Here is a 20808-nt window from a genome sequence, read left to right on the forward strand (position 1 = left end):
CACAGAAATGTAAATTGGCAGAACAAAAACAAAAAATTCGTGAAATTTTCCAAAATCTTCCAAAGCTGACATTTTTCAAAGCGAATTCATCAGAAGCAACATCATCTCAGTAGCACAGACATCATTCCAAAACCTGGAGGTGTTTCAGAGACTGACCCTTCTTCTACTGGTGAAACAAACATTCCAGAACCTGTGGATGTGTCAGAGACTGTAACTGATCATCCTACTCCTGGTGGTAAAACAGACATTGTTCTAAAAAGTGTGGATGTGTCAGAGACTGAACCTGCTCATGCTGTAAATAATAGGAAAAAAGATCCTGGTATGTGGGTTGATTTCAGTCCTGATGATGTAGCTTACTGGATAGATTGTGGACCATATGACGGTCAACACCACACTGGGCCATTTGAGAAATCACGTCAGACTTTTACCAGTGGCAAACAAACAAGATATTATCCACAAAAACTATTTTTTGGCATGAAAGTGAATGGTGAGAAATACACTTGAAAATGGCTACTGTATTCACCATCAACAGGGTTTGTGTACTGTTCTGTTTGCAGACTTTTTGCGTATAAATCTTCAACGTTTGCTGCAGATGGATTTAGTAACTGGCGGAATACTGTTAATTGAACAACATGAAAATAGCAATACTCACAGAGTTTCAATGTTGATATATTTAAATCAAAGACAGGGCTTTGGATTGACAAAAATTGGAAGAACAAATTAAAGGGGAGCATGAATACTGGCAACATGTCTTGCAGCATGTTATAGCTGTTATTCAAACATTAGCTGAACATGGTCTGCCTTTCTTGGGATCAAATGACACATATGGATCATTGCAGAATGGAAATTTCTTGGGACTGTTGGAGCTTGTGGCTCAGTCTGACCAATTTTTAGCAGGCCATATCTCAAAATATGGGAATGCTGGCAAAAGTAACCCATCATACTTGTCCAAGATAATATGTGATGAACTCATTGGTCTAATGAGTGACAAAGTTTGTTCAGCTATTGTGGATGAAATAAGTACTGCTGGGTACTTCAGTTTATCTGTAGACTCTACACCTGATCTTTCACATATTGATCAACTGAGTATTGTACTAAGATATGTGTCTCCCACAGATGGAAAACCAGTTCAACAATTTATAAACATTCCTCAATTTGAAAAGCCACACTGGTGAAGAAATGGCAAAACCAGTACTGCACTATCTGTGCCAAGTTTGCAAAACAGATTTCTCGAAGTGCAGAGGTCAATCTGTTGTACCAATAAAATAAAAACCAGCAGGATCTTATGAAAGGAGAAAAGGCAAAATACCACATTTATTGTGAATACAGAAAGAATCATAGTAAGCAGTTATAGCTATAACATTCCATTCAATCTCATATTTATTCACACATTCATTCATACACACACACACACACACACACAGGTTCTGCAAGGTTGTTATCATAGTTACCAGCCTTAGAGTTACTCATGCCAAGCCACTGGCCAGGTGGCCTGGACATGAGGAGGGAGCAGGGCCTTGTCAGATGCTCATCTGACGCTCCTGGAAGTTGGTTTGCAGAATCAGAACCCAAACGTTCTCACTTCGTAGAGTCCATTTTTATAGGAATTTCCTCCTATGCCAGTCTATGGGAATTGCTTCATCATGCTGTTGCTGAATCAATCAGCAGATGGCACGTTCCTGAGGGCTCCGTGCTGTCAGATGTTATCTTGTTCTTTGGTTCTCCCATTCTTGAGGCTGTTGGGTGGATTCCAGTCTGCCCTCCGTGGGTCCTCTGGTTATTTCCACTTGACGCCTTCTTCAGCCGATGGATACTGGATTCTTAGGCTGGCACCTCCCTGATCATTCAGTTATTATCCACACCAAGCATCCATCCACATACATCCTCTATCTCTATTTTAATCACAATTGTTAATACAACAAAAGGGTGGGGAGTCTCTGGGTGCTGTTTCTGTTGTTAGACTATTGCTTTGAGTTTCTCTCTCTGTGAATTCAGACTCTGTCTTGGAATGTACTAATGCAATTAGCAGCTTGCAAGTTTCACACATAGAGGGAGAGAAACAGTACCAAAAACCAAGAGACTTCTTAATTAGTAATACCCTGAATTTAAACTATGGGGAATCAAATTCATTTGTGATTTTAATACAGAACTTCTTTAATATGATCCAACAAATTTTATGACAAGCTGCCAACATGTCAGGGCGTTATCAAGGAATGCAGAAGAAGCTTTTAGAACAGAACAAATATGCCATATTCATACCACGTGCTGCGCACACTCAATCTTGTTGGCCGCAGTGCTATTGATTGTTGTCCAGTGGCAGTAAGTTTTTTCTCAACAGTCCAGTTACTTTATACATTTTTCTCTGCCTCAACATACTGATGGGCAGTTCTTAAAACACATTTGGGCAATGATTGTGTGTTGAAATCTCCTTCCAATACTCGCTGGGAGGCACATGCAATGGCAACAAGTGCAATTCTGGAGTCCTACGCAGATTGTGGATGCATTAGAAAGTATAGCTGAAGACCAATCACAAAAAGGAGAAACTATACAAGAGGCAGAAAACATTGCAAACAAGATGCAAGAACTAGAGGTTGTATTCATGTTGACCATGTGGAATGAAATTTTACAACACTTGTACCACACAAGTCAAGCTCTCCAAGAAAAAGAACTGGATTTGAAAACATGTGCAGACCTCTGTCCATCATTAGCAGACCACTTACACACTTTGAGGAATGATTTCCAAAGATTTGAAGACATATCAAAAGATATCTTGCCTGATACTAACTACAAAGAAGCCCAGTCCCGCAAGTGAATCAGGAAAAAACAAGCAAATGATAGCAGTGCAACAGAAACAGCATTGAATCCTAGAGACAAATTTCGCGTATCTACTTACTACGCTATAACTGATACACTTGAAGCTCATATGAAGAGGAGAGGTGAAGTGTACAAAGAAGTATCAAGTAGATTTTCTTTTCTAAATGACATGGATTTATCTGATGAACAATATTCACAAGGTTCCCAAAAGCTAGTTGATTCATACCCTGTTGACTTGAACATGAATCTCTGTGGAGAAGTACAGCAGTTCCACTGTTACATGCGCGTAAAGTTTAATGAAACAGGAAAAATGAAATTCAGTCACATTGCTCTTCATGACACAATATTGAAAGATGGAATACAAGGCATATTTCCAAACGTAGAGCTTGCACTACATATTTTTCTAACACTGATGATTACGAACTGCTCCGCAGAATGTTCTTTTTCTCAGCTGAAAAGAATAAAAACCCTCAGGGAACAATGTGTCAGGACAGACTTGATTCACTTTCCCTATTGTGTATGGAAGCAGACATGCTTCGTTGAGTCAGCTTCAATGAACTTATCCAGAATTTTGCAATCAGAAAATCTAGAAAGAAGCCATTTTAATTTCAGCATACATGTAAGTTTTGTGTCATTTCAAAAAAATAAAATTTTATTTTACGGTATAGTATTGTTTTTATTTTGAATTACATATGGGGGGGGGGGGCACCATAATCTTTTTCAGTGCTTAGGGCCTCTAAAGGTCTTAATCCAGCCCTGCTCCCAACTGTATGAGAAGTGCGGAATGTTTCTCAACATTTGGGCAATTAGGATCAAGAAGCATCCATGTCTATCTCTTTTTCTTTATGACTACCCATTTTAGGAGCAGAGGTGAGATGGCACAGGCTGTTTACCAAATCCAGAAGACTGCAAAAATAAAAGAGCTTAAGACAAGATTTTTAGACATCCGTTCCTGCAAAGCAGAGGATTAGAGATGGGAGTGGACAGGTTTTACTGACAGTCATGTCTTGGAAGCGAGTCACTCAAACACTTTTGTGATGTCCCATTCTCCCAGGCATATTTTAGCCCAGCTTAATCAGTATGCCTAAAGGAAGAGTAAGTCTGAAACAAGCAGAGCTTTTAAAGATCCTGGGTTTTTCCTCAGCTCATTTGAACAGAAGTGTGAGTACCTTAAGGAAGGCCAATACATTTCTCTTCTGTCCCCACAAAGGTTCTGGTAAGAAACCACTACAGTGTGGCCCAACCAGATGAGCATGCATCAATGCCACAATATTTGCAGGAGCTGGAATTTTCTCATAGCTAATCTGACCACTCACAGGTGCAGGAAATTATCACAGAAGATGTGTGTGGGGCAGAAAAAAAAAAAAAAAGAGAAGGCATACTCATATTTTGATCCTACCACACACCCCTCCCATAGGATCAACTTGGAGACAGTGAACTCACCAGCTGCTGGGAGCCAGAAAATGGGGATGGGGAGTTGGCCCACTGGATTACCAAGGATTACCCCACTGGAAAGACAAAAAAATTCCAGGCAGGAGATCCCATAAGAACACAAGAGCTACCATACTCGGTCAGACCAGGGTCCATCTTGCCCAACAGTGCCATACCAGAGTTTCAGGGGGCACACCCAGAACAGGGTGATTACAGAGTGATCCACCCATTTTGCACTCCTGGCTTCTGGTAGTCAGAGGTTTAGGGTCACCCAGAGCATGGGGTTGCATCCCTAATCATCTTGGCTAGTAGCCATTGATTGATTTATCCTCCACGTACTTATCCAGTTGTTTTTTTAATCCAGTTATACTTTTGGCCATCACAACATCCCATGGCAATGAGTTCCACAGGTTAGCTGTGTGAAAAATTACTTCCTCTTGTGAGTATTAAACCTGCTGCCTATTAATTTCATTCAGTAACATCCAGTTTTTGTATTGGGTGAAAGCATAAAACAACACTTCTTTATTTACTGTTTACACATCATTCATGATTTTATAGACTTCTCTCACATCCCACCCAGTTCATAGAATCATAGAAGATTAGGGTTGGAAGAGACCTCAGGAGATCATCTAGTCCAACCCCCTGCTTAAAGCAGGACCAACAACTAAATCACCCCAGTCAAGGCTTTGCCAAGCTGGGACTTAAAAACCTCGAAGGATGGAGATTCCACCACCTCTCTAGGTAACCCATTCCAGTGCTTCACCACCCTCCTAGTAAAACAGACCTAGACCTCCCCCACTGCAATTTGAGACCACTGCTCCTTGTTCTGTCATCTGCCACCACCGAGAACAGCCAAGCTCCATCCTCTTTGGAACCCCCCCCATTAAGGTAGTTGAAGGTTGCTATCAAATGCCCTCTCACTTTTCTCTTCTGCAGACTAAATAAACACAGTTCCCTCAGCCTCTCCTTGTAAAGCATGTGTCCCAGCCCCCTGATCATTTTCATTGCCCTCTGCTGGACTCTCTCCAATTTGTCCACATCCATTCTGTAGTGAGGGGGCCCAAAACTGGATGCAATACTCCAGATGTGGCCTCAACAGTGCCAAATAGAGGGGAATAATCACTTCCCTCAATCTACTGGCAATGCTCCTACTAATGCAGCCCAATATGCCTTTAGCCTTCTTGGCAACAAGGGCACACTGCTGACTCATATCCAGCTTCTCATCCACCATAATCCCCAGGTCCTTCCTGCAGAACTGCTGCTTAGTCAGTCGGTCCCCAGCCTGTAGCAGTGCATGGGATTCTTCTGTCCTAAGTGCAGGACTCTGCACTTGTCCTTGTTGAACCTCATCAGATTTCTTTTGGCCCAATCCTCCAATTTGTCTCGGTCACTCAGGACCCTATCCCTACCCTCCAGTGTATCTACCTCTCCCCCCAGCTTAGTGTCATATATCCCATCATCCAGATCATTAATAAAGATGTTGAACAAAAACGGCCCCAGGACCGACCCTGGGGCACTCCAGTTGATACCAGCTGCCAACTAGACATCAAGCAGTTGTTCACTACCCGTTGAGCCAGCTTTCTATCCACCTTATAGTCCACTCATCCAGCCCATACTTCTTTAACTTGCTGGCAAGAATACTGTGGGAGACCGTATCAAAAGCTTTACTGAAGTCAAGATATATCACGTCCTCTGCTTTCCCCATATCCCCAGAGCCAGTTATCTCATCATAGAAGGCAATCAGGTTGGTCAGGCATGACTTGCCCTTGGTGAATCCAAGTTGTCTCTTTTCTAAGATGAACAGCCCTAATCTTTTTTAGTCTCTCCACATATGGAAGCTGTTCCAATCTATGATCATCTTTGTTGCCCTTCTCTGAAGCTTTTCCAGTTCCACTATATCCTTTTTGAGACTGGACTACCAGAACTGGACACAATATTCAAGGCCTACGCACACCATCTATTTATACAGTGGCACTATGATATCCTCTATCCTATTTTCTATCCATTTCCTAACACAGTGGTCCCCAACCCTTCTGTGGGAATAGCATATTCCTATTCCCAGAAGACTACGGCGGGCGCCAGACACCCCGCTGCTGAAATGCCACCAAGAAGCGGCAACGCTTCTCAGCAGCATTTCAGCAGGTGGTTCTCTGGCGGCCATGCTCAGCGACGGCATTTCGGCGGCGCGGTGTCCTGTGGGTGCACACAACTGGCCCGCGTTGGAGACCCTGTCCTAACACTTTCTAAAATACTGTTAGCCTATTTGACTGTTGCAGCACATTTAGCAGAAGTTTTCAAAGAACTATCCACAGTGACTCCAAGATCTCTTTCTTGGGTGGTAACAGCCAACTTTCTCTGGATATCTAGAAGAGGAATCTGAGCGTCAGCTTGTTCCACTGGGGAGCTATGAATCATGGTAACCCAGTTGAGCCCTGCTCCCACAGGCTGTAGCAGGCCCACACAAGACTGAAGCAAGGTCTAGCACCACAAGTACAGAATGGACCCACTATGGAAGACTGAAAAGATCGATAAAGCACCTTCTTCTTATCCTCCCCTACTTCTATTATTTTGCTCTTCAGTTCATGATCAAGATGATATGGATTGATGCAGACAGAAAAGATGGTACCTCAGCCAACAGCATAAGATGTTTTAATGTGCAAGAGAGAAAAAAACTGGGGAATCCTATTTTCTCCACATTGGTTGCCAGCTACCTGACACATAAGTAAATGCTATGTGGTCTATATTGGTGGTAACTATGCCACATAGAGGAGCCTGACACACCGCCACTGAAGAGAATATTAAAACAAGAGCAGTATCTGCTGTAACAACAAGTTTCTACGGCACCTAAGTTTATCAAAACTTGAGTAGATCAAAGGCATTGTCTTGGGACATCGAAGTGACATTTTCAACAACTACAAATTTATAATGGAGCTATATACTTAACATTTATAAACGTGCTTTGGGATGTCCGGATCAAAAAAAGTTAAAAAATACAAAATACTGTTAAAGGTAGGTGAGAGTTTATCTGGAGATCATATGGCTCATATCATGATTATTATTTTAAAAATGCAGACTCAATTTTGCACTTCATGTCATATAAAACCGACCTATCTAGATTAATGGAGAAGAAATACAACAATATTTTTTCACTAGTTATTCTGAAATACTAAAGGAGCGATGCATATCCCAAAAGCAACATAGGTAAAGTTGTCAGCTTTCACCAACTCCTTATATTCTAGTATGTCTATATATGTGACATTTAACTAATTAAGAATTAGTTGAAACTGAAGCAGTTTCATCAGATTACTCAAAACCTTTATAAAAACTTATTTGTGTATTGCCTTAGGATATGCATCTACCTCATGCAGTCTGTAATACCATTACAGGATATAACTTTCATGCTATAGTGGAAATTTCAGTGTGTCTGCGGATGTGTCTTCATGTCCAAGTTAGCCTTTCTGAAAATTGGGTTGCATATGATGATCATCTAAAAGTCCAGTTTTCTTCAGTAAGGATTTAAAAAAATGGTTTAGTCCTCTCTACACTGTTAACCATTTTCTATACCAGTTGATGACAATCTATTGTCTACACTACGTCACTTTCTTCACATAGACAGGGTTCAAAGTTTAGGAAAGGGAGTAATCAAACAGAAGGAAGCCTTTTCAGATCATATACTGTTACATGAATTATACATCCTCAAAATTTTCACTCTAAGTCAATTTTAGCAATAGTGTCTCTCTGGAATTTTTTTAGTCAAGCAATGAGAACAAACAGAATATATAATATTAGTTACATAAATACAGAGTAGAATGACTTTACCTACCATGTGGGGAATACACTCTTAAATTAATAGGAATTGAAGAAATGCCTTTATTCAGTCCCGTCACTCTGTCTGTTTCTGCTTCAATTTCTTGACGAACTTCATCAAAATCTGTAAACTTCCTCCCTTTGCAGTGTAGGAACTCGGCATATTCTGTAACAAACATCAATAGTATCTTTACGTATCACAAAAGATTTCGAAGATTACAAGACACATCCCTTGTGTTCTCTAGACAGTTCTCTAGAAAAGCATGTTGAAGTCACTGAGGATCACAAGGAAAAAGTTAGGTGGGTGACCAAATAGTGTAGGCAGACTTCCTACAGATGAAGATAGCCCAGAATGGAAAGGTTTGCTTAAAAACAAAACAAACAAGTTTATTGAATGCAATTCATTACTTTTATCTGTGGCACCTGATCTTCTGGAATAACAGCATAAAGAAGGGTTTGAATAAATACAATTTAACAGAATAAGGAGCAGATTGTTGAAAAATAATAAAAACAAAAACTTGCTAGGGACTCAAATACAGAGCAATTGAGACTATAGTAGCTGGACTGAGAACTATGATTACTGGAACACAACATGTATCAGTACTAAAGTCTGTTTCTTGAATCTTCTGAGTCATTTTTTCACTAATAAATGTTATTGGCTCAGCTGTACAAAGAAATGAAACGAGAAAATAGCCACTTATGCATCAATGCTATTATTTAACTGACTGAAAAACAAAAGAAAAAAACCTTCCCCCTAAACTTTTGCAATCCCTCTGATTTGAAAGTGTGTATGCTGGGAGGGAAGGGGGATGTGAAGATCCAAGAAGCCCACTATCCCAAAGATAGGGGAAAATGAAATTAATTCCCTAATCTAAAGTGTATAAAAATGCTGCAACATAATTCCACAGCAAATTTTTTTGTTTGTTGATCATCTAGCTAAAACCTTCTGGTTTGCCTTTAACAATTTAAAGAATTCAATATAACTTGTATTCTTTTTTAGAACTGGCTGTACAAGAACAAGTGAATTTATTTCATATATGCAAAATAGTTAACTACTAACAGAACAAACAAAAAGAGAGCAAGTATATGATCCACAATAGTGAGTGAAGAGTATCACAGCTGATCAATCAGATTTGTAAGTTCTTCAAACTTGTAAAGTATTTGGTCCCAAAAAATGGAGGGTTGTCCTTTAAGGATGAAAATAAGCTGATGGCTGGCCCTTATTTTGACAGAGTTCTGCATGAATTCCTTGATACAAAGGTAATTGTGCAAACTTATCTACAATTATTTCAGAGTAGCTGTTACTGTGGTTCATCAGATTTTTTCCAGGAAAAGATTTCAAAATTGAAAGAATTAGCACTGAGTGTACAGCTGGCTTACTCCATTGGGTCACTGACACAGGTGATGCTAAAAGAAGCTTCCCTTTGTTCTACTTGACTCTTAGTAACATAGCACCCCTATCTGCAAAATTTAAAACCTCTGCAATTACTATACTGCAATTTGGATGAAATGTAGTGTGCTTAACTAGGTTAGTAATTGTTGCCATGAGACTTGAACTAGGAACACGTGTGCTCCCTCCAATTCTAAAGAAATGTGCTTAAATGAAGTATGTAACGTGTGGTGTGTTTGAACTGTTATAGACTAAATAGGTCTACAGAATAAAAATTGCATTGAACAAGTGGTGTTTTGTTTATGAACCTTCCCTCCAGTCCTTTGACTACGTTTGGCAACAAAGCAAACAGACTGCTTCCACGAGTGTCTCCATAAAAGCAGAATCGAATGTAATCTTGACAAAGATGTACATTAATGACATAGCAAAAACCATTAAAATTAGAAAACAATTCTTTAAATCCTTTGCAGAAGTAACTGCCAAACAGGAACTAGTCAGCAAGTAAAGATGATTCAGTTCAAAAAACAGACTAGAAAATTGTTTGTCATGGCTTTCATGCTCTCCCTTACTCTCTGTAACAGCAAGATCATAGAAGCCTAAGGTGAAAAATCTCTCCAAGTCCAGTCCTCCTTGCATATTCAAGGTATTGTCCCCAGAAAGAGGACATATTGGACATTAATCGGATAATACATAATTTCTTTAGATTGACCCTTTCTAATGTTTAATTTTTGGACACATTTGTTTCATGAAGTCAAGGTATGTTGAGAGGGAGAGAATACATTCAAAAGTCAGGGGAAAAAAGCAAAAATATAAAAAACCTCTCTCTGTACTGAGAACAAATATAAAGCTACCTAACTATTTGAGATGAACACATATTTAAAGCCAACTCTGCACTTTAAAAATAATAGAAAACTGACTCAAAAGAATTCCACCACATTTCACCAGTTATGGGGTTATTCTCCCTGTAGTGGGGCAGCTACCTCGCTCTGGGAGAGAAAAAGCTAGGCTGACTGGGGAAGCAGCCGCAGCTAGGGCCTTGCCCCAAACAGGCTACAGCTGGCCCTATAAAAGGGCTGTGAGCCAGGAGCTAAGTCAGTCTCTCTCTAGCTCTGGTGAGAGAAGCACCTGGCTGCCTGGGAGCTGAGCTGGGTACCTGAGGTAGAGCAGCGCTGCGGAAAGGCAAGAGGAGCTGGGGAGCTCCAGCCTGGCAACTCCCCAGGCTGAGGCTTGGATAAGGCCCAAAGCAGGTACTGAGGCTGCAGAGGTGTGTAGCCTGGGGTTAGGCAAAAGCAGCTGGTCCAACCCCCTTGCCGAAGATGAGTGATTTATAGACTACAGTCTGCCCCAGTGAGAAAGAGTGAGATGACAACTGGCAGTAGCCACTGAGGCAAGGTGGGGGTAGGGGGTTGGGGGTTCCCCTGGTAGGGGAGACCCAGAGTAAGGGGGTACTGCTGGAGGCAGAACCCTGAGGTAAAGGGGCACCAGGATCTGGGAGGGACACGGGGCCTGAGGCAAGCGAGACACTGACCAGCAGAGGGTGCTCCGGAGCTGGAAAAAGCTAATTCCCAGGATGACCAGCAGGAGGTGCTGAACTGAACTGGTGAGTCATCGCTTCATGACACTCCCCAACCATAAATGCTTTGATAACAGATTACTCTAGCAGATATTGATTGGAGAGAAAATGATGCAAACTGGTAAAATAAAACAACATGTTTCCAAACTGTCCCTCTTATTTGGCCTCTTCGTTCCCATTTCTACACCCATTCTGAGGTTTATGACACTGAACATGCTGATATTCTGCTGCTAATAAGCACTACCAGAGATTTGTTTTCTAAGCACTGTAGGAATAGGGCAATTTTATCCCCACCTATACACTGTCTTATAAATCCATCAGTCTAGGAGGCTTGAAACTGCTGGGCTAGGTATGTCCACTGCATCTCACAAAGGTAGTCAATGTTGACACAGCAGCAAAATGAGCACAGACACATGCATGGAATTAAGTGGCAGATCTCAACTCTTATTAAACTTTAACACAAGGGAGGGATGCTACCCATCCATCACCCCTATTCTCCCATACCAGGCATTTAACTGGTTCCAGTTTGAGGGTTGTAGCGCTCCTTATATAAGCCGTAACTGGTGCTAGGGTTTATAGGGCTCATCATCATATAACCCATAACCTGGGGTAGGCTCTACTCAGCCTTCCCCCCCAGAAATCAGCACTGAGTCCTAGCACCCCCCGCCCCAAGAGGGACAGAGGTTGCAGCAGGGTGGGGACTTCGGCCCACGATGGCCACAAAAATCTGACCTCAGCCTGCGAAGCCCAAAGGTCTCATCCTACCACATGTCCAAGGCCATTCAACAAAATCCCAGGTCTTTTACCTCTGGGAACCATTCATTTCATTCTCTTAACCACACTGGAAACTAGCCACAGCAGGTGCCAGTGACTAGCTTGGTCACTCCCCCTGACCCAACCACATTGCCCGGTATCACAATTCCTGCCCTGTCCATTCCCTTACATCCTGTAGCCATATGTCAACACCTCCATCTGACAAATAAATGTACACCGTCATCTGTGAAAACTACCAGTCAGTGGTAACAGATGTTGCTATGCTGTATCGCTGACCACCCCTCCCCCCGTGTCAAGGAATACCTTGGTGACCCTCTCAAGTCACGTTGTTTCTAGTCCTGTCAATGCAGGCTGGGTCTGCAGCTCCCCACCTGCCTTGCAAGCATTGCTCACCTCACCTCCAGCCATGATTGCTCAATTAAGCGAACGTCCCTCTGGATTCTGTCCCTTGAGTTAAGTCCTATACTGGTGCCAAGATCATTCTCACTGAGGTGAATAACCAGGATGTGAGATGTGTGCACATTGCTTGTCAGTGAGTGCAGAAGTGGCATGAGCTGATCCCAATGTATGCCTCTTCTGCCAAACTATTGGAGGCGAACTGCTTCGGCCCAGCTGCCATTCTGGCTGCTCTCTTGTGGGCCCAATGAACTACAGATTGCCTACAAATCAAGACACCGCATATACTCAGTGTAGCTTCTGAAACAAACAAGCATATTGGTTTAGTTACATTTTGCTATTCCCTGCCATATTTTCCAAGGAGCAGACATAAGTCCTGTAATACCTTGATTTCGAGCTCCCTATTGCCTGCACCTGATGTGGGCCAAAACACCCTGTAGCCACTAATGTTACTGTCCAGATCCTCAAAAAACAAGTACCAAATTGGGGAGGGGGGGATGGGGAGAAGTAGTCAAGACAGCAGTAGTGCAAGGTTTTCTCAGTACTGTGCCAAACTGGTATCTTGTCAGGCAACTGCCATCACCATGTATGAACAGCAGTCCTGGTTGCAGGCCCCAGATTCTGTCTGTACAGGGCCCATCTGCACATTCCTTTAACACCACATAAGCCCGCTTTCCCTTCTGGTCTGTTTTCCAGTACCTTAAGAGCAGGGTCACCGCTCCTGCAGATAGTCGCACATCTGTTACACTTCACGCATGCTGGGACCTGTCCACAGATGCCATAGGCACCAGCTTACTCACTCACGCCGAAGAGGCAGCAACAAATACCACCTTAAATAAAATGGCCTCCCTCCCACAACTGCAGACCTATGACAGAGCCTGTGTGATGAAGTGGGGATTTTCCCTTGTTATGTTGTATGTGAGCCTTACTGTTTTGCATGAATGCTTTGTGTACCTCAGTTTCTCTGTGTATTGCACCAATGTCTAGGCGGTGAGAATAAGGGTGTGAGGCTTTTGTGGGGGTTGCCTGCATGGATGCTATGGCCACCCCTTTATAACCTTAGACCCAGGAGGGGAATGCGACCAGGTGACTCTTGGCCCAGGAAGAGAGACAAAGGCCGGGGGAGTAGCAACAGCCAGGGCAGGGGCCAGGCAGCTGGAAGTGAGTCAGTCTCGGCTGGCTTGGGGTGCAGGGGGAGGACCAGAGCTCTGGGCTCCCCCCCAAGATGGACTTGGCTGAAAGTCATTGACTTCTGTGCTAACAAGTTCTGTTCTACGCTGTGTTCCTGTCGACGAATAAACCTGTTTTACCGGCTGGCTGAGAGTCACGTCTGATTGCAGAGTTGGGGTGCAGGACCCTCTGGCTTCCCCAGGAGCCCAGCCTGGGCAGACTTGCTGTGGCAAGCACATGGTGTGGAAGGGGGATGCTGAATGCTCCCAGGTCAGACCCAGGAAGGTCGAAGCTTTGTAAGCTTCTTGCTCTGGAGAGAGTATGCTCAGAGAGAGGTGGCATGCTCCCCCAGAGTTCTGACTGGCTTCGTATGGTGTAGTTCTAGAGCATTGCCCCAGTGACTCCGTGACAGCCTGTTGGAATCCTGTTAGTGTTTCCAATGTTACGGGTTACCTGTTGTCCCTCTGGCGCCTGCCCCTCCTGGACCCACCCCTCTAAGAGTTCCTGCACCATGAAATGCCCACATGGGCCTGTCCTACAGGAGTAGCTTGTTGGGTTTCCCGGACCCATTAGCTGGCCAGAGATAGCGGAGGGAGCCAAAACACAGTGGATCAAAGACACCACATATCACACCACCTTGTGTGTAGCTATGGGCCACCCACAGTGAAGCCCTTCCTGTGCTTAAACACTCTGAACTCTGTAAGGCTGGCCACCAGTCAACAGAATCCTCTACTAGTCCCACAGCTGTCTTGAGCCCAGACTTGTTGAGTCATCACCCATGGATCCATGTTGACTGGTGGGATGAGTTCCTGGAATCTGTCATTCTGAAATCAAGACAGAGTGTCGGCAACACCATTATCCACTCCCGGGGCATGCACTGCATAGAAAAGGGTATTAAGCTGCAAGCAGTGTAAAACGAAGGCCCTCACCAGCTTCATTATCCGAGCAGGGTTAGCCGACTGTCCATTTACAATATGGGCCACAGATTTGTTGTCACAACGGAAACCAACTTTTTTTGTTCTGAAAGTTTGCTCCCCAAACAGTGACTGCCACCAGTATAGAAAAAAACTCAAGGAAGGTGATGTCCCCTGTAATACCCTGCACCATAGAGCTTTCTGGCCACCTCTGTGCACGCTCATATCCTTGAAAGTAATCCCCAAAACCTATGTCTCCTGAGGCACCTGACTACCTACAGCTCAGTTTTGAGCCACCAGGCCGACCACCATATTGAAACCCCATTAAACTCTTCCAGGAATATTTCCCACTTCTAAGTCTTCTTTCATTCCCCTTGGGGTTTTTGCACTCCAGAGAAGGCCAACACCAGATGAGCACAAAATGCCCAACTGGGAGACACCAACCAGCGTTCAAAGTTTAGGAGCCCCAGGACCACCTGTAGTTCCCTCAGAGTAATTGTCTTTGCTCCTTTGAGAGCTCATATCAGTGCCCTAATCGATTCTAACTTGTCTGTAGGGAACCTAGAGACACCCAAACTGTCCAGTTAGATGCCCAGGTACATTACACTTTGGGTAGGGCCCTCTGTTTTTTCCTTAGCAGAGGGGACCCCAAGGTTCTTAGCTAGGTTCTGAAATACCTGAAGCATGTGCCCACTGTAGCCTGTCCATAACCCTCCTGCAAATCAAAAATCGTTGTGATAGTGCACCGCGTGAGGCAGGCCATTCTCACACACAAATGCCCCACTCCAGCCTGGAGCTGAATCCTTCAAAAGCAGCAAACGACACCGAACATCTCCTGGGCATAGCTTTATCAAAACAGTACTGGCCCTAAAACTGAAACCCGAGCAGGTTAAAGTCCCTGGGATACACTGGAAGCAACTGGAATGCAGAGTTGATATCACATTCTTCCAGCAGCGCCCCAGAACCACACTCCTGAACCATGGCTACCCCAGCATCACATAACAAATATCTCACTGAACACACCTGGGGATCAATACAGTCTTTTACTTATAAGCCCCCTGGGTCAGACAGGTGATGGATCGTCCTTTGTTCTCCCTTCACCTTCTTTAGTGCCACACTCAGGAGAGAAAGAAATCTGGCATTAGAATACACCAGAAGGGGCCTCACCTGCCACTCTCCTTGCTGCCAACTCTGTGGTCATCTTTGCCCTAACTATATACTCAAAGCCTCCACCAGACTTCAAGTTCTCTGGCCAGGAGGGGCACCTCATGCCTTTATAAGGGATTCGAAAACCTACTGAAAATCCATTCCACAAATCAGCAGCATCTGTTTTCCTAGGTTAGTCCCACAACAAGTTCCATTACACCCATATCTTAACTGGAGGAGCCTTTCGCATGGCTATTGCCTCCCCCATAGCATCTCCTGAAGCACTGGGACCTTGCAAGTCCCCCTTTCCTACTGCCCTGTTGGAACCACCATAACAGGAGAGTGCACAACGCTGACCCTTGCACCTCCTACAGCAGTGTTTGTACCTGCCTTGGGAAGTTAAACATTTCCCATCATTAAACATACAGCACATGTAGGCTTTTACATATGCATTTTGAAGCTGAGATTTTGGCACTGGCAACCTGCTGTCCATGAATGCCAGCTGTGCGGGGCAGTAAAGAATCACATTCCAGCCAAAGGTCATGTCTACTTTACCTCAGAATAAATCAGGCTCTTCTGCCTAAATTCTCTATCATACCTTACCATGCCACCCCCACATATATGGCATGAGTCCTCACTATTAAGTCCTGCTACTTAAAACAAGGAAATTCAGCTCTTGGGGCTCCTGTCACAAATTGTACAGGCATAAATGCAAAAGGCTGTGCACCAGTTCTCAAGAGTTTGGCACCTTCAGTCTGCGGGGTTTGTCCTTCCTCGTTTGTGCTTTTTGTCCCCTCCCTCAGCTTGCTTTTTCCCCCCAAGGTCAATAAATCCACAAATTCCCCTTTCCAAATCTTTTCTTTAACCCCTTTAGTCAGATGATTCCTGAGTGAGCAATCTGATCCTGCATAAGCGGTCCTGTCTCCTGCCTGTGTTTCGTTAGGAATGATGCCACCTGGCGACACATGGGGACCCCTCCCCCACAATCCTCACCCATCTTCCTTTGCATCCTGAGGAGGATGACAACTGCTGTTGCTGCAAGCTGGTGAGTAACCATTCTTCTGCTGGAACGGAGCATAAACAGTTCCACATGGCCTCTGTGCAGGGCCAAATCCTGGGAGCTGGGGTATGCTGACCAACTAGCATCCCTCTGCCCCAGCAGGCCAACAGGTGCCAGAGACTCCCGGGGAGGAGCTACCGATTGTCCTTGGCATCTGATGGCTGATGGCATCTTGTTTTGAGAAGAGATAGTTACAGGTGAGGTTGTGGGGGGGAAGTGTCACTCTCATACTCACACAAAGAATGTATTTGGAGGAGACCTGAAAGTGCTGGGGAGCAGTGGGGGAAAAAAAAAGGAGGGAAATGAATGCAAAAAAGCAGGCTTTGGATTTAAGAGATCACATCCACCATCTGAAGGCTGTATCCACAGAAACAGCAAGTGGAATCAGTGAAGTGAGGTCCGAATAGCAGCTCTGCAAATTTCATAGGATGCTTTATTTCCCACTTCCTGTTATGACTGTTGACCTAAACATGTCAGCCCCAATGCCTGATGGAGAGTTTTTGCCTGCCTTTATTTATATATATATATATATATATATAAAATCTGAGTCACAGCTACTCTCACTCACCTTGACACTGTAGTTTTAGATACTGTTGATAAACATCTGATTTTCTAAGTGCTTGTGTCCTTGCAAGATAGATATCTGTTTGCTCTTTTTATATCTAATGATTACAATTTGATATATATTTCAGATAAGTTTGCTTTGGACATGAGGGATGTAAGATTAAATCAGATGGAATGGCACTACTGCTTGAAAAAGGAATTCTGAAGCTGTACAAAGGAGGTTATTTAATGGACAGTGCCTGCCTGAAGGGTCACTGAGCCATAGATGCAATCTTCCCAAGTAAAAAAAAAAAACAAAAAAACAAGTACATATTCAATAAAGGTTCAGAAAGGGGGTTCCATTACACTCCTGATTTATATTGCAGAGCAGCAGGATACAATATTGCAAGGTGAATTTTGTAAAGATGTGGTGCTGTGTTGTCCATTTCTGACGAGAACCAGAGGGATCTTTCTTCAGTAATTATCAGGTGTCTTTGAAAATCTAAAGTACTTCTTCCCCCCGCCACCCCCCCCCCGAAGCTATCTAACTGATACACCATCCAGCAGCTCACTGGGCTAGCCCGCGACATATCTAAATATGCAGAGAGTCCATCATAATGATGAGGTGTTTTATATATTTATCTTTCATGAAAGACAATTACATTGCAGCCCCACTGCTTTGCAAACTCCAGGACTGATGCACTAGTTGATTAACTAGCAGAAAGCCCTAACTAAAACTGAACTCGTTAACATATCTCATTCGTTTAATTCTTAACTTTACATCCCTGTTATTATCAGGAAAGGTTAAGTAACAAAACACTTCCCCAGTTTCATCAGCTCAAGTTACCCAAGAGGAAAAACAGCAATGAAAATACATTTTAATATTAAAAAGTTTTCATTTGGGCTCATTTAAAAGGGTTTTATCTTCATTTGTTTTAAGATCAAAGACAACAACTTCTGATTCAAAAAAATTAATGTTAGAACATTTTCAGAGTTCATGTTTTTTAATAGCTAAATGCTTGTGGAGAGAAACTAAAGGAAGCTCTATCTTGCCACCAGGTGGCAATAAAAGATGGGTGTATGTGTAGCAAGTTTTACTTCAAAAAACTTGAAATTAACTTACCTTTCCTTATTGATCAAAAAAATATATATATATGATCAGTTTGATGAGACTCAAAGCTTTTTACTCTGAAGATGTCCCTTGTCAGACTTCCATTTTGGAATTATTAGCATGCATAACTATTACTGAAATAGGCAGCAGGTTTAAAAATAAATATAAGGAAGTACTTCACACGACACACAGTTAACCTGTGGGACTCCTTGCCATGGGATATTGTAAAGGCCAAAAGTATAACCGGGGGTCAAAAAAGAATTACATAAGTTCATGGAGGATAGGTCCATCAATGTCCGTTAGTCAAGATAACCAGTGACACAATCCCATACTCCAGGTGTCATAAACCTTCAACTGCCACAAGCCAAGACTGGAAAAACACATTTTATTCAAATACAGCCTAATGCATGTTTAGAAGATTGTTGGCTGTATCTACAGAATGGGGGACTGTGTCCTGGAAAGCAGCAACTCTGGAATGGATTTAGGATTTATAGTGGACAAGCAACTCAATATGAATTTCCAGCATGATACTTTGGCAAACAGGGACTATGTGATCCTTGGTATATAAACAGGAGAGTGGGGAGTGGGAAGGTGATTTTACTTCTGTATACAGCATTGGTAAGACCAATACTAGAATACTACATTGTCCATAATATGTCATCCATATTTTAAAAAGGATGCTGAACAATTGGAGAGAGTGCAGAAAAGAGCCATAAAAGTTATTCACGGGCTGGTGAAAATGCCTTATAGCAAGAGACTTAAGGAGCTCAATTGTCTGGTTTATCAAAAAGATGGAAGGTGACTTGCTTATGGTGCAAGTACCTTTACAAAGAAAAAAATATCAGGTACTAAAGGGCTCTTCAATGTAATGAAGAAAAGTGTAAGAAGAGCCAACGGCTTGAAATGAAAGACAAATTTTTAACAGTGAAAATGATTAACCACTGGAACAAGCTACCAAGAGAAGTGTTGGTTTATCCATTATTGGAGTCTTCAGATCAAGACTGGATGTCTCTCTGGAAGAGATGCTTTAGTCAAACTCAAGTTATTGGCCTCAATGCAGGGGTAACTGAGTGAAATTCTGTGGCCTGTGTCATATGGATGTTGTCAAACTAAATGATCTAAAGATCCCTTTTAGCCTTAAAATCTATTTATGAATGAATGTGTTTTCACACTGGTGCAAACAAAGCACAGCAACAGAGAAAACAGAGTAAAGAATTTTTAGCTAAAATCCTTATAAATGAAAACAAAAATATACACACTTCATATCTATTTCAACCCCCAAAAATCTGCATTCTTTTCAAAGTTTATGGTGGCATGTGAACTTGAACAGTGATTTACCTTTTATTTAGCACTTTAAGTAATAGAACTGGAATGAATTAGAATATTGTCCTCGTAGCTCTTTAAATCACAAGAAAAAAAGTGTAGTTTATAATTTTAAAGATGTGATCTATGACAAATAACCAGTCATTGTTACTTTAGAATCTTGAATGGAAATGGGTTTTGAGGATTTTCCTATTTGGGTAAAGGTTAATCTTTAAGACTGCATCTATTAAACCGGAAAAATGATTTTTTCCAAGCTGAAACATTTTAGCCTCCTATGTTAAATAAGGATTATCAGCAGAACAAATGCAAATGAGTTTAATAGAAGATCAATAGCAACCTGAAGCTACAGTGTGGGGTTTTGTTTTGTTTGTTTGTTCTTGTTGTATGCACAACAAACAGTATAACCCCATGAAACCCATGTAATTAGGTAGGATTATCCCAATTTTACAAAAAAGAGGAAAACTAAGGCAAAAATAAATAAAGTGATTTCCCTAAGGTTTCCCAAAAAGTCTGTGGCAGATCCAGGAAGACAACCTAATTCTCATGACACTTAGTCCTGTGCCTTAGCCACAGAACCATCCTGCCTCCCCTGATGCGTAATCAGCCACAACATCTTAAAAATATGTATATACTTTCCATAAAAACAATATTTGATCTCATTCATTTCTTAGCCAGACCAGACACCTGGCATTAAAAGACTTCCAAGTGTAGATCTCATTATAGGTGCTGGAACTAGGGGTGCTGCCACACCCCCTGGCTTGAAGTAGTAATAACAATCCAAATACATGGTTTCCTCCTTCAGCACCCCCACTATAAAAATTGTTACAGCACCACTGTATCTCATGGAAAATTTTAAAAGTTGTCTTTCTAAAAGAATATCATGTAGAAGGTCCTGTATTTCACTTCTCATCTTTACTACTTGGAATGTTTAAATTCAAACTCATTTGTTTCCTAGCCACTAGAAAGCTGCATGTACGTGACAGGACTAAAATAAAAAAGAAAACTAGCAGCTCACTAACCCTTCTTTCAGAAACTATAGCTACAAAACACTTCAGGGGTCAGCAGGCTCAAGGACACAGATCTGGTTCAGAGGTTCAAAGAAACTGGCAAAAGGACAAGAAACCAACTCTATGTGTAAGTGATGGGTCTAAAATGGAACTCCAGATATGCAGCTACGCGGGGGTGGTGAGGGGAGGGGAATAGCAGACCACTAAACCAAAAGGGTGCCCCATGATCTTAGCCTGAGATCATGCTAAGTGTTGAGACTTAATTACCTAAGTCCTGCTTTGAGCAGGGGGTTGGACTAGATGATCTCCTGAGGTCCCTTCCAACCCTGATATTCTATGATACAGAAGA

General features: G+C 42.5%; 1 protein-coding gene across 16 annotated transcripts in view; it reads right to left on the bottom strand.

Annotated features, from left to right (window-relative positions):
* The window catches only part of DNM3 (dynamin 3), a 304267-nt gene that overhangs the window by 241261 nt on the left and 42198 nt on the right, over nt 1-20808 (bottom strand). For all 16 annotated transcript variants that reach the window (XM_084637835.1, XM_084637834.1, XM_084637825.1 and 13 more), the window contains exon 3: nt 8069-8218. In XM_084637835.1, the coding sequence (XP_084493961.1) occupies nt 8069-8218 (150 nt within the window). The remainder of the gene's footprint in view (nt 1-8068; nt 8219-20808) is intronic.

The sequence above is a fragment of the Lepidochelys olivacea genome (genome assembly GCF_965140295.1).
Source record: "Lepidochelys olivacea isolate rLepOli2 genome assembly, chromosome: 8".
In the NCBI taxonomy this organism is placed as follows: Eukaryota; Metazoa; Chordata; order Testudines; family Cheloniidae; genus Lepidochelys; species Lepidochelys olivacea.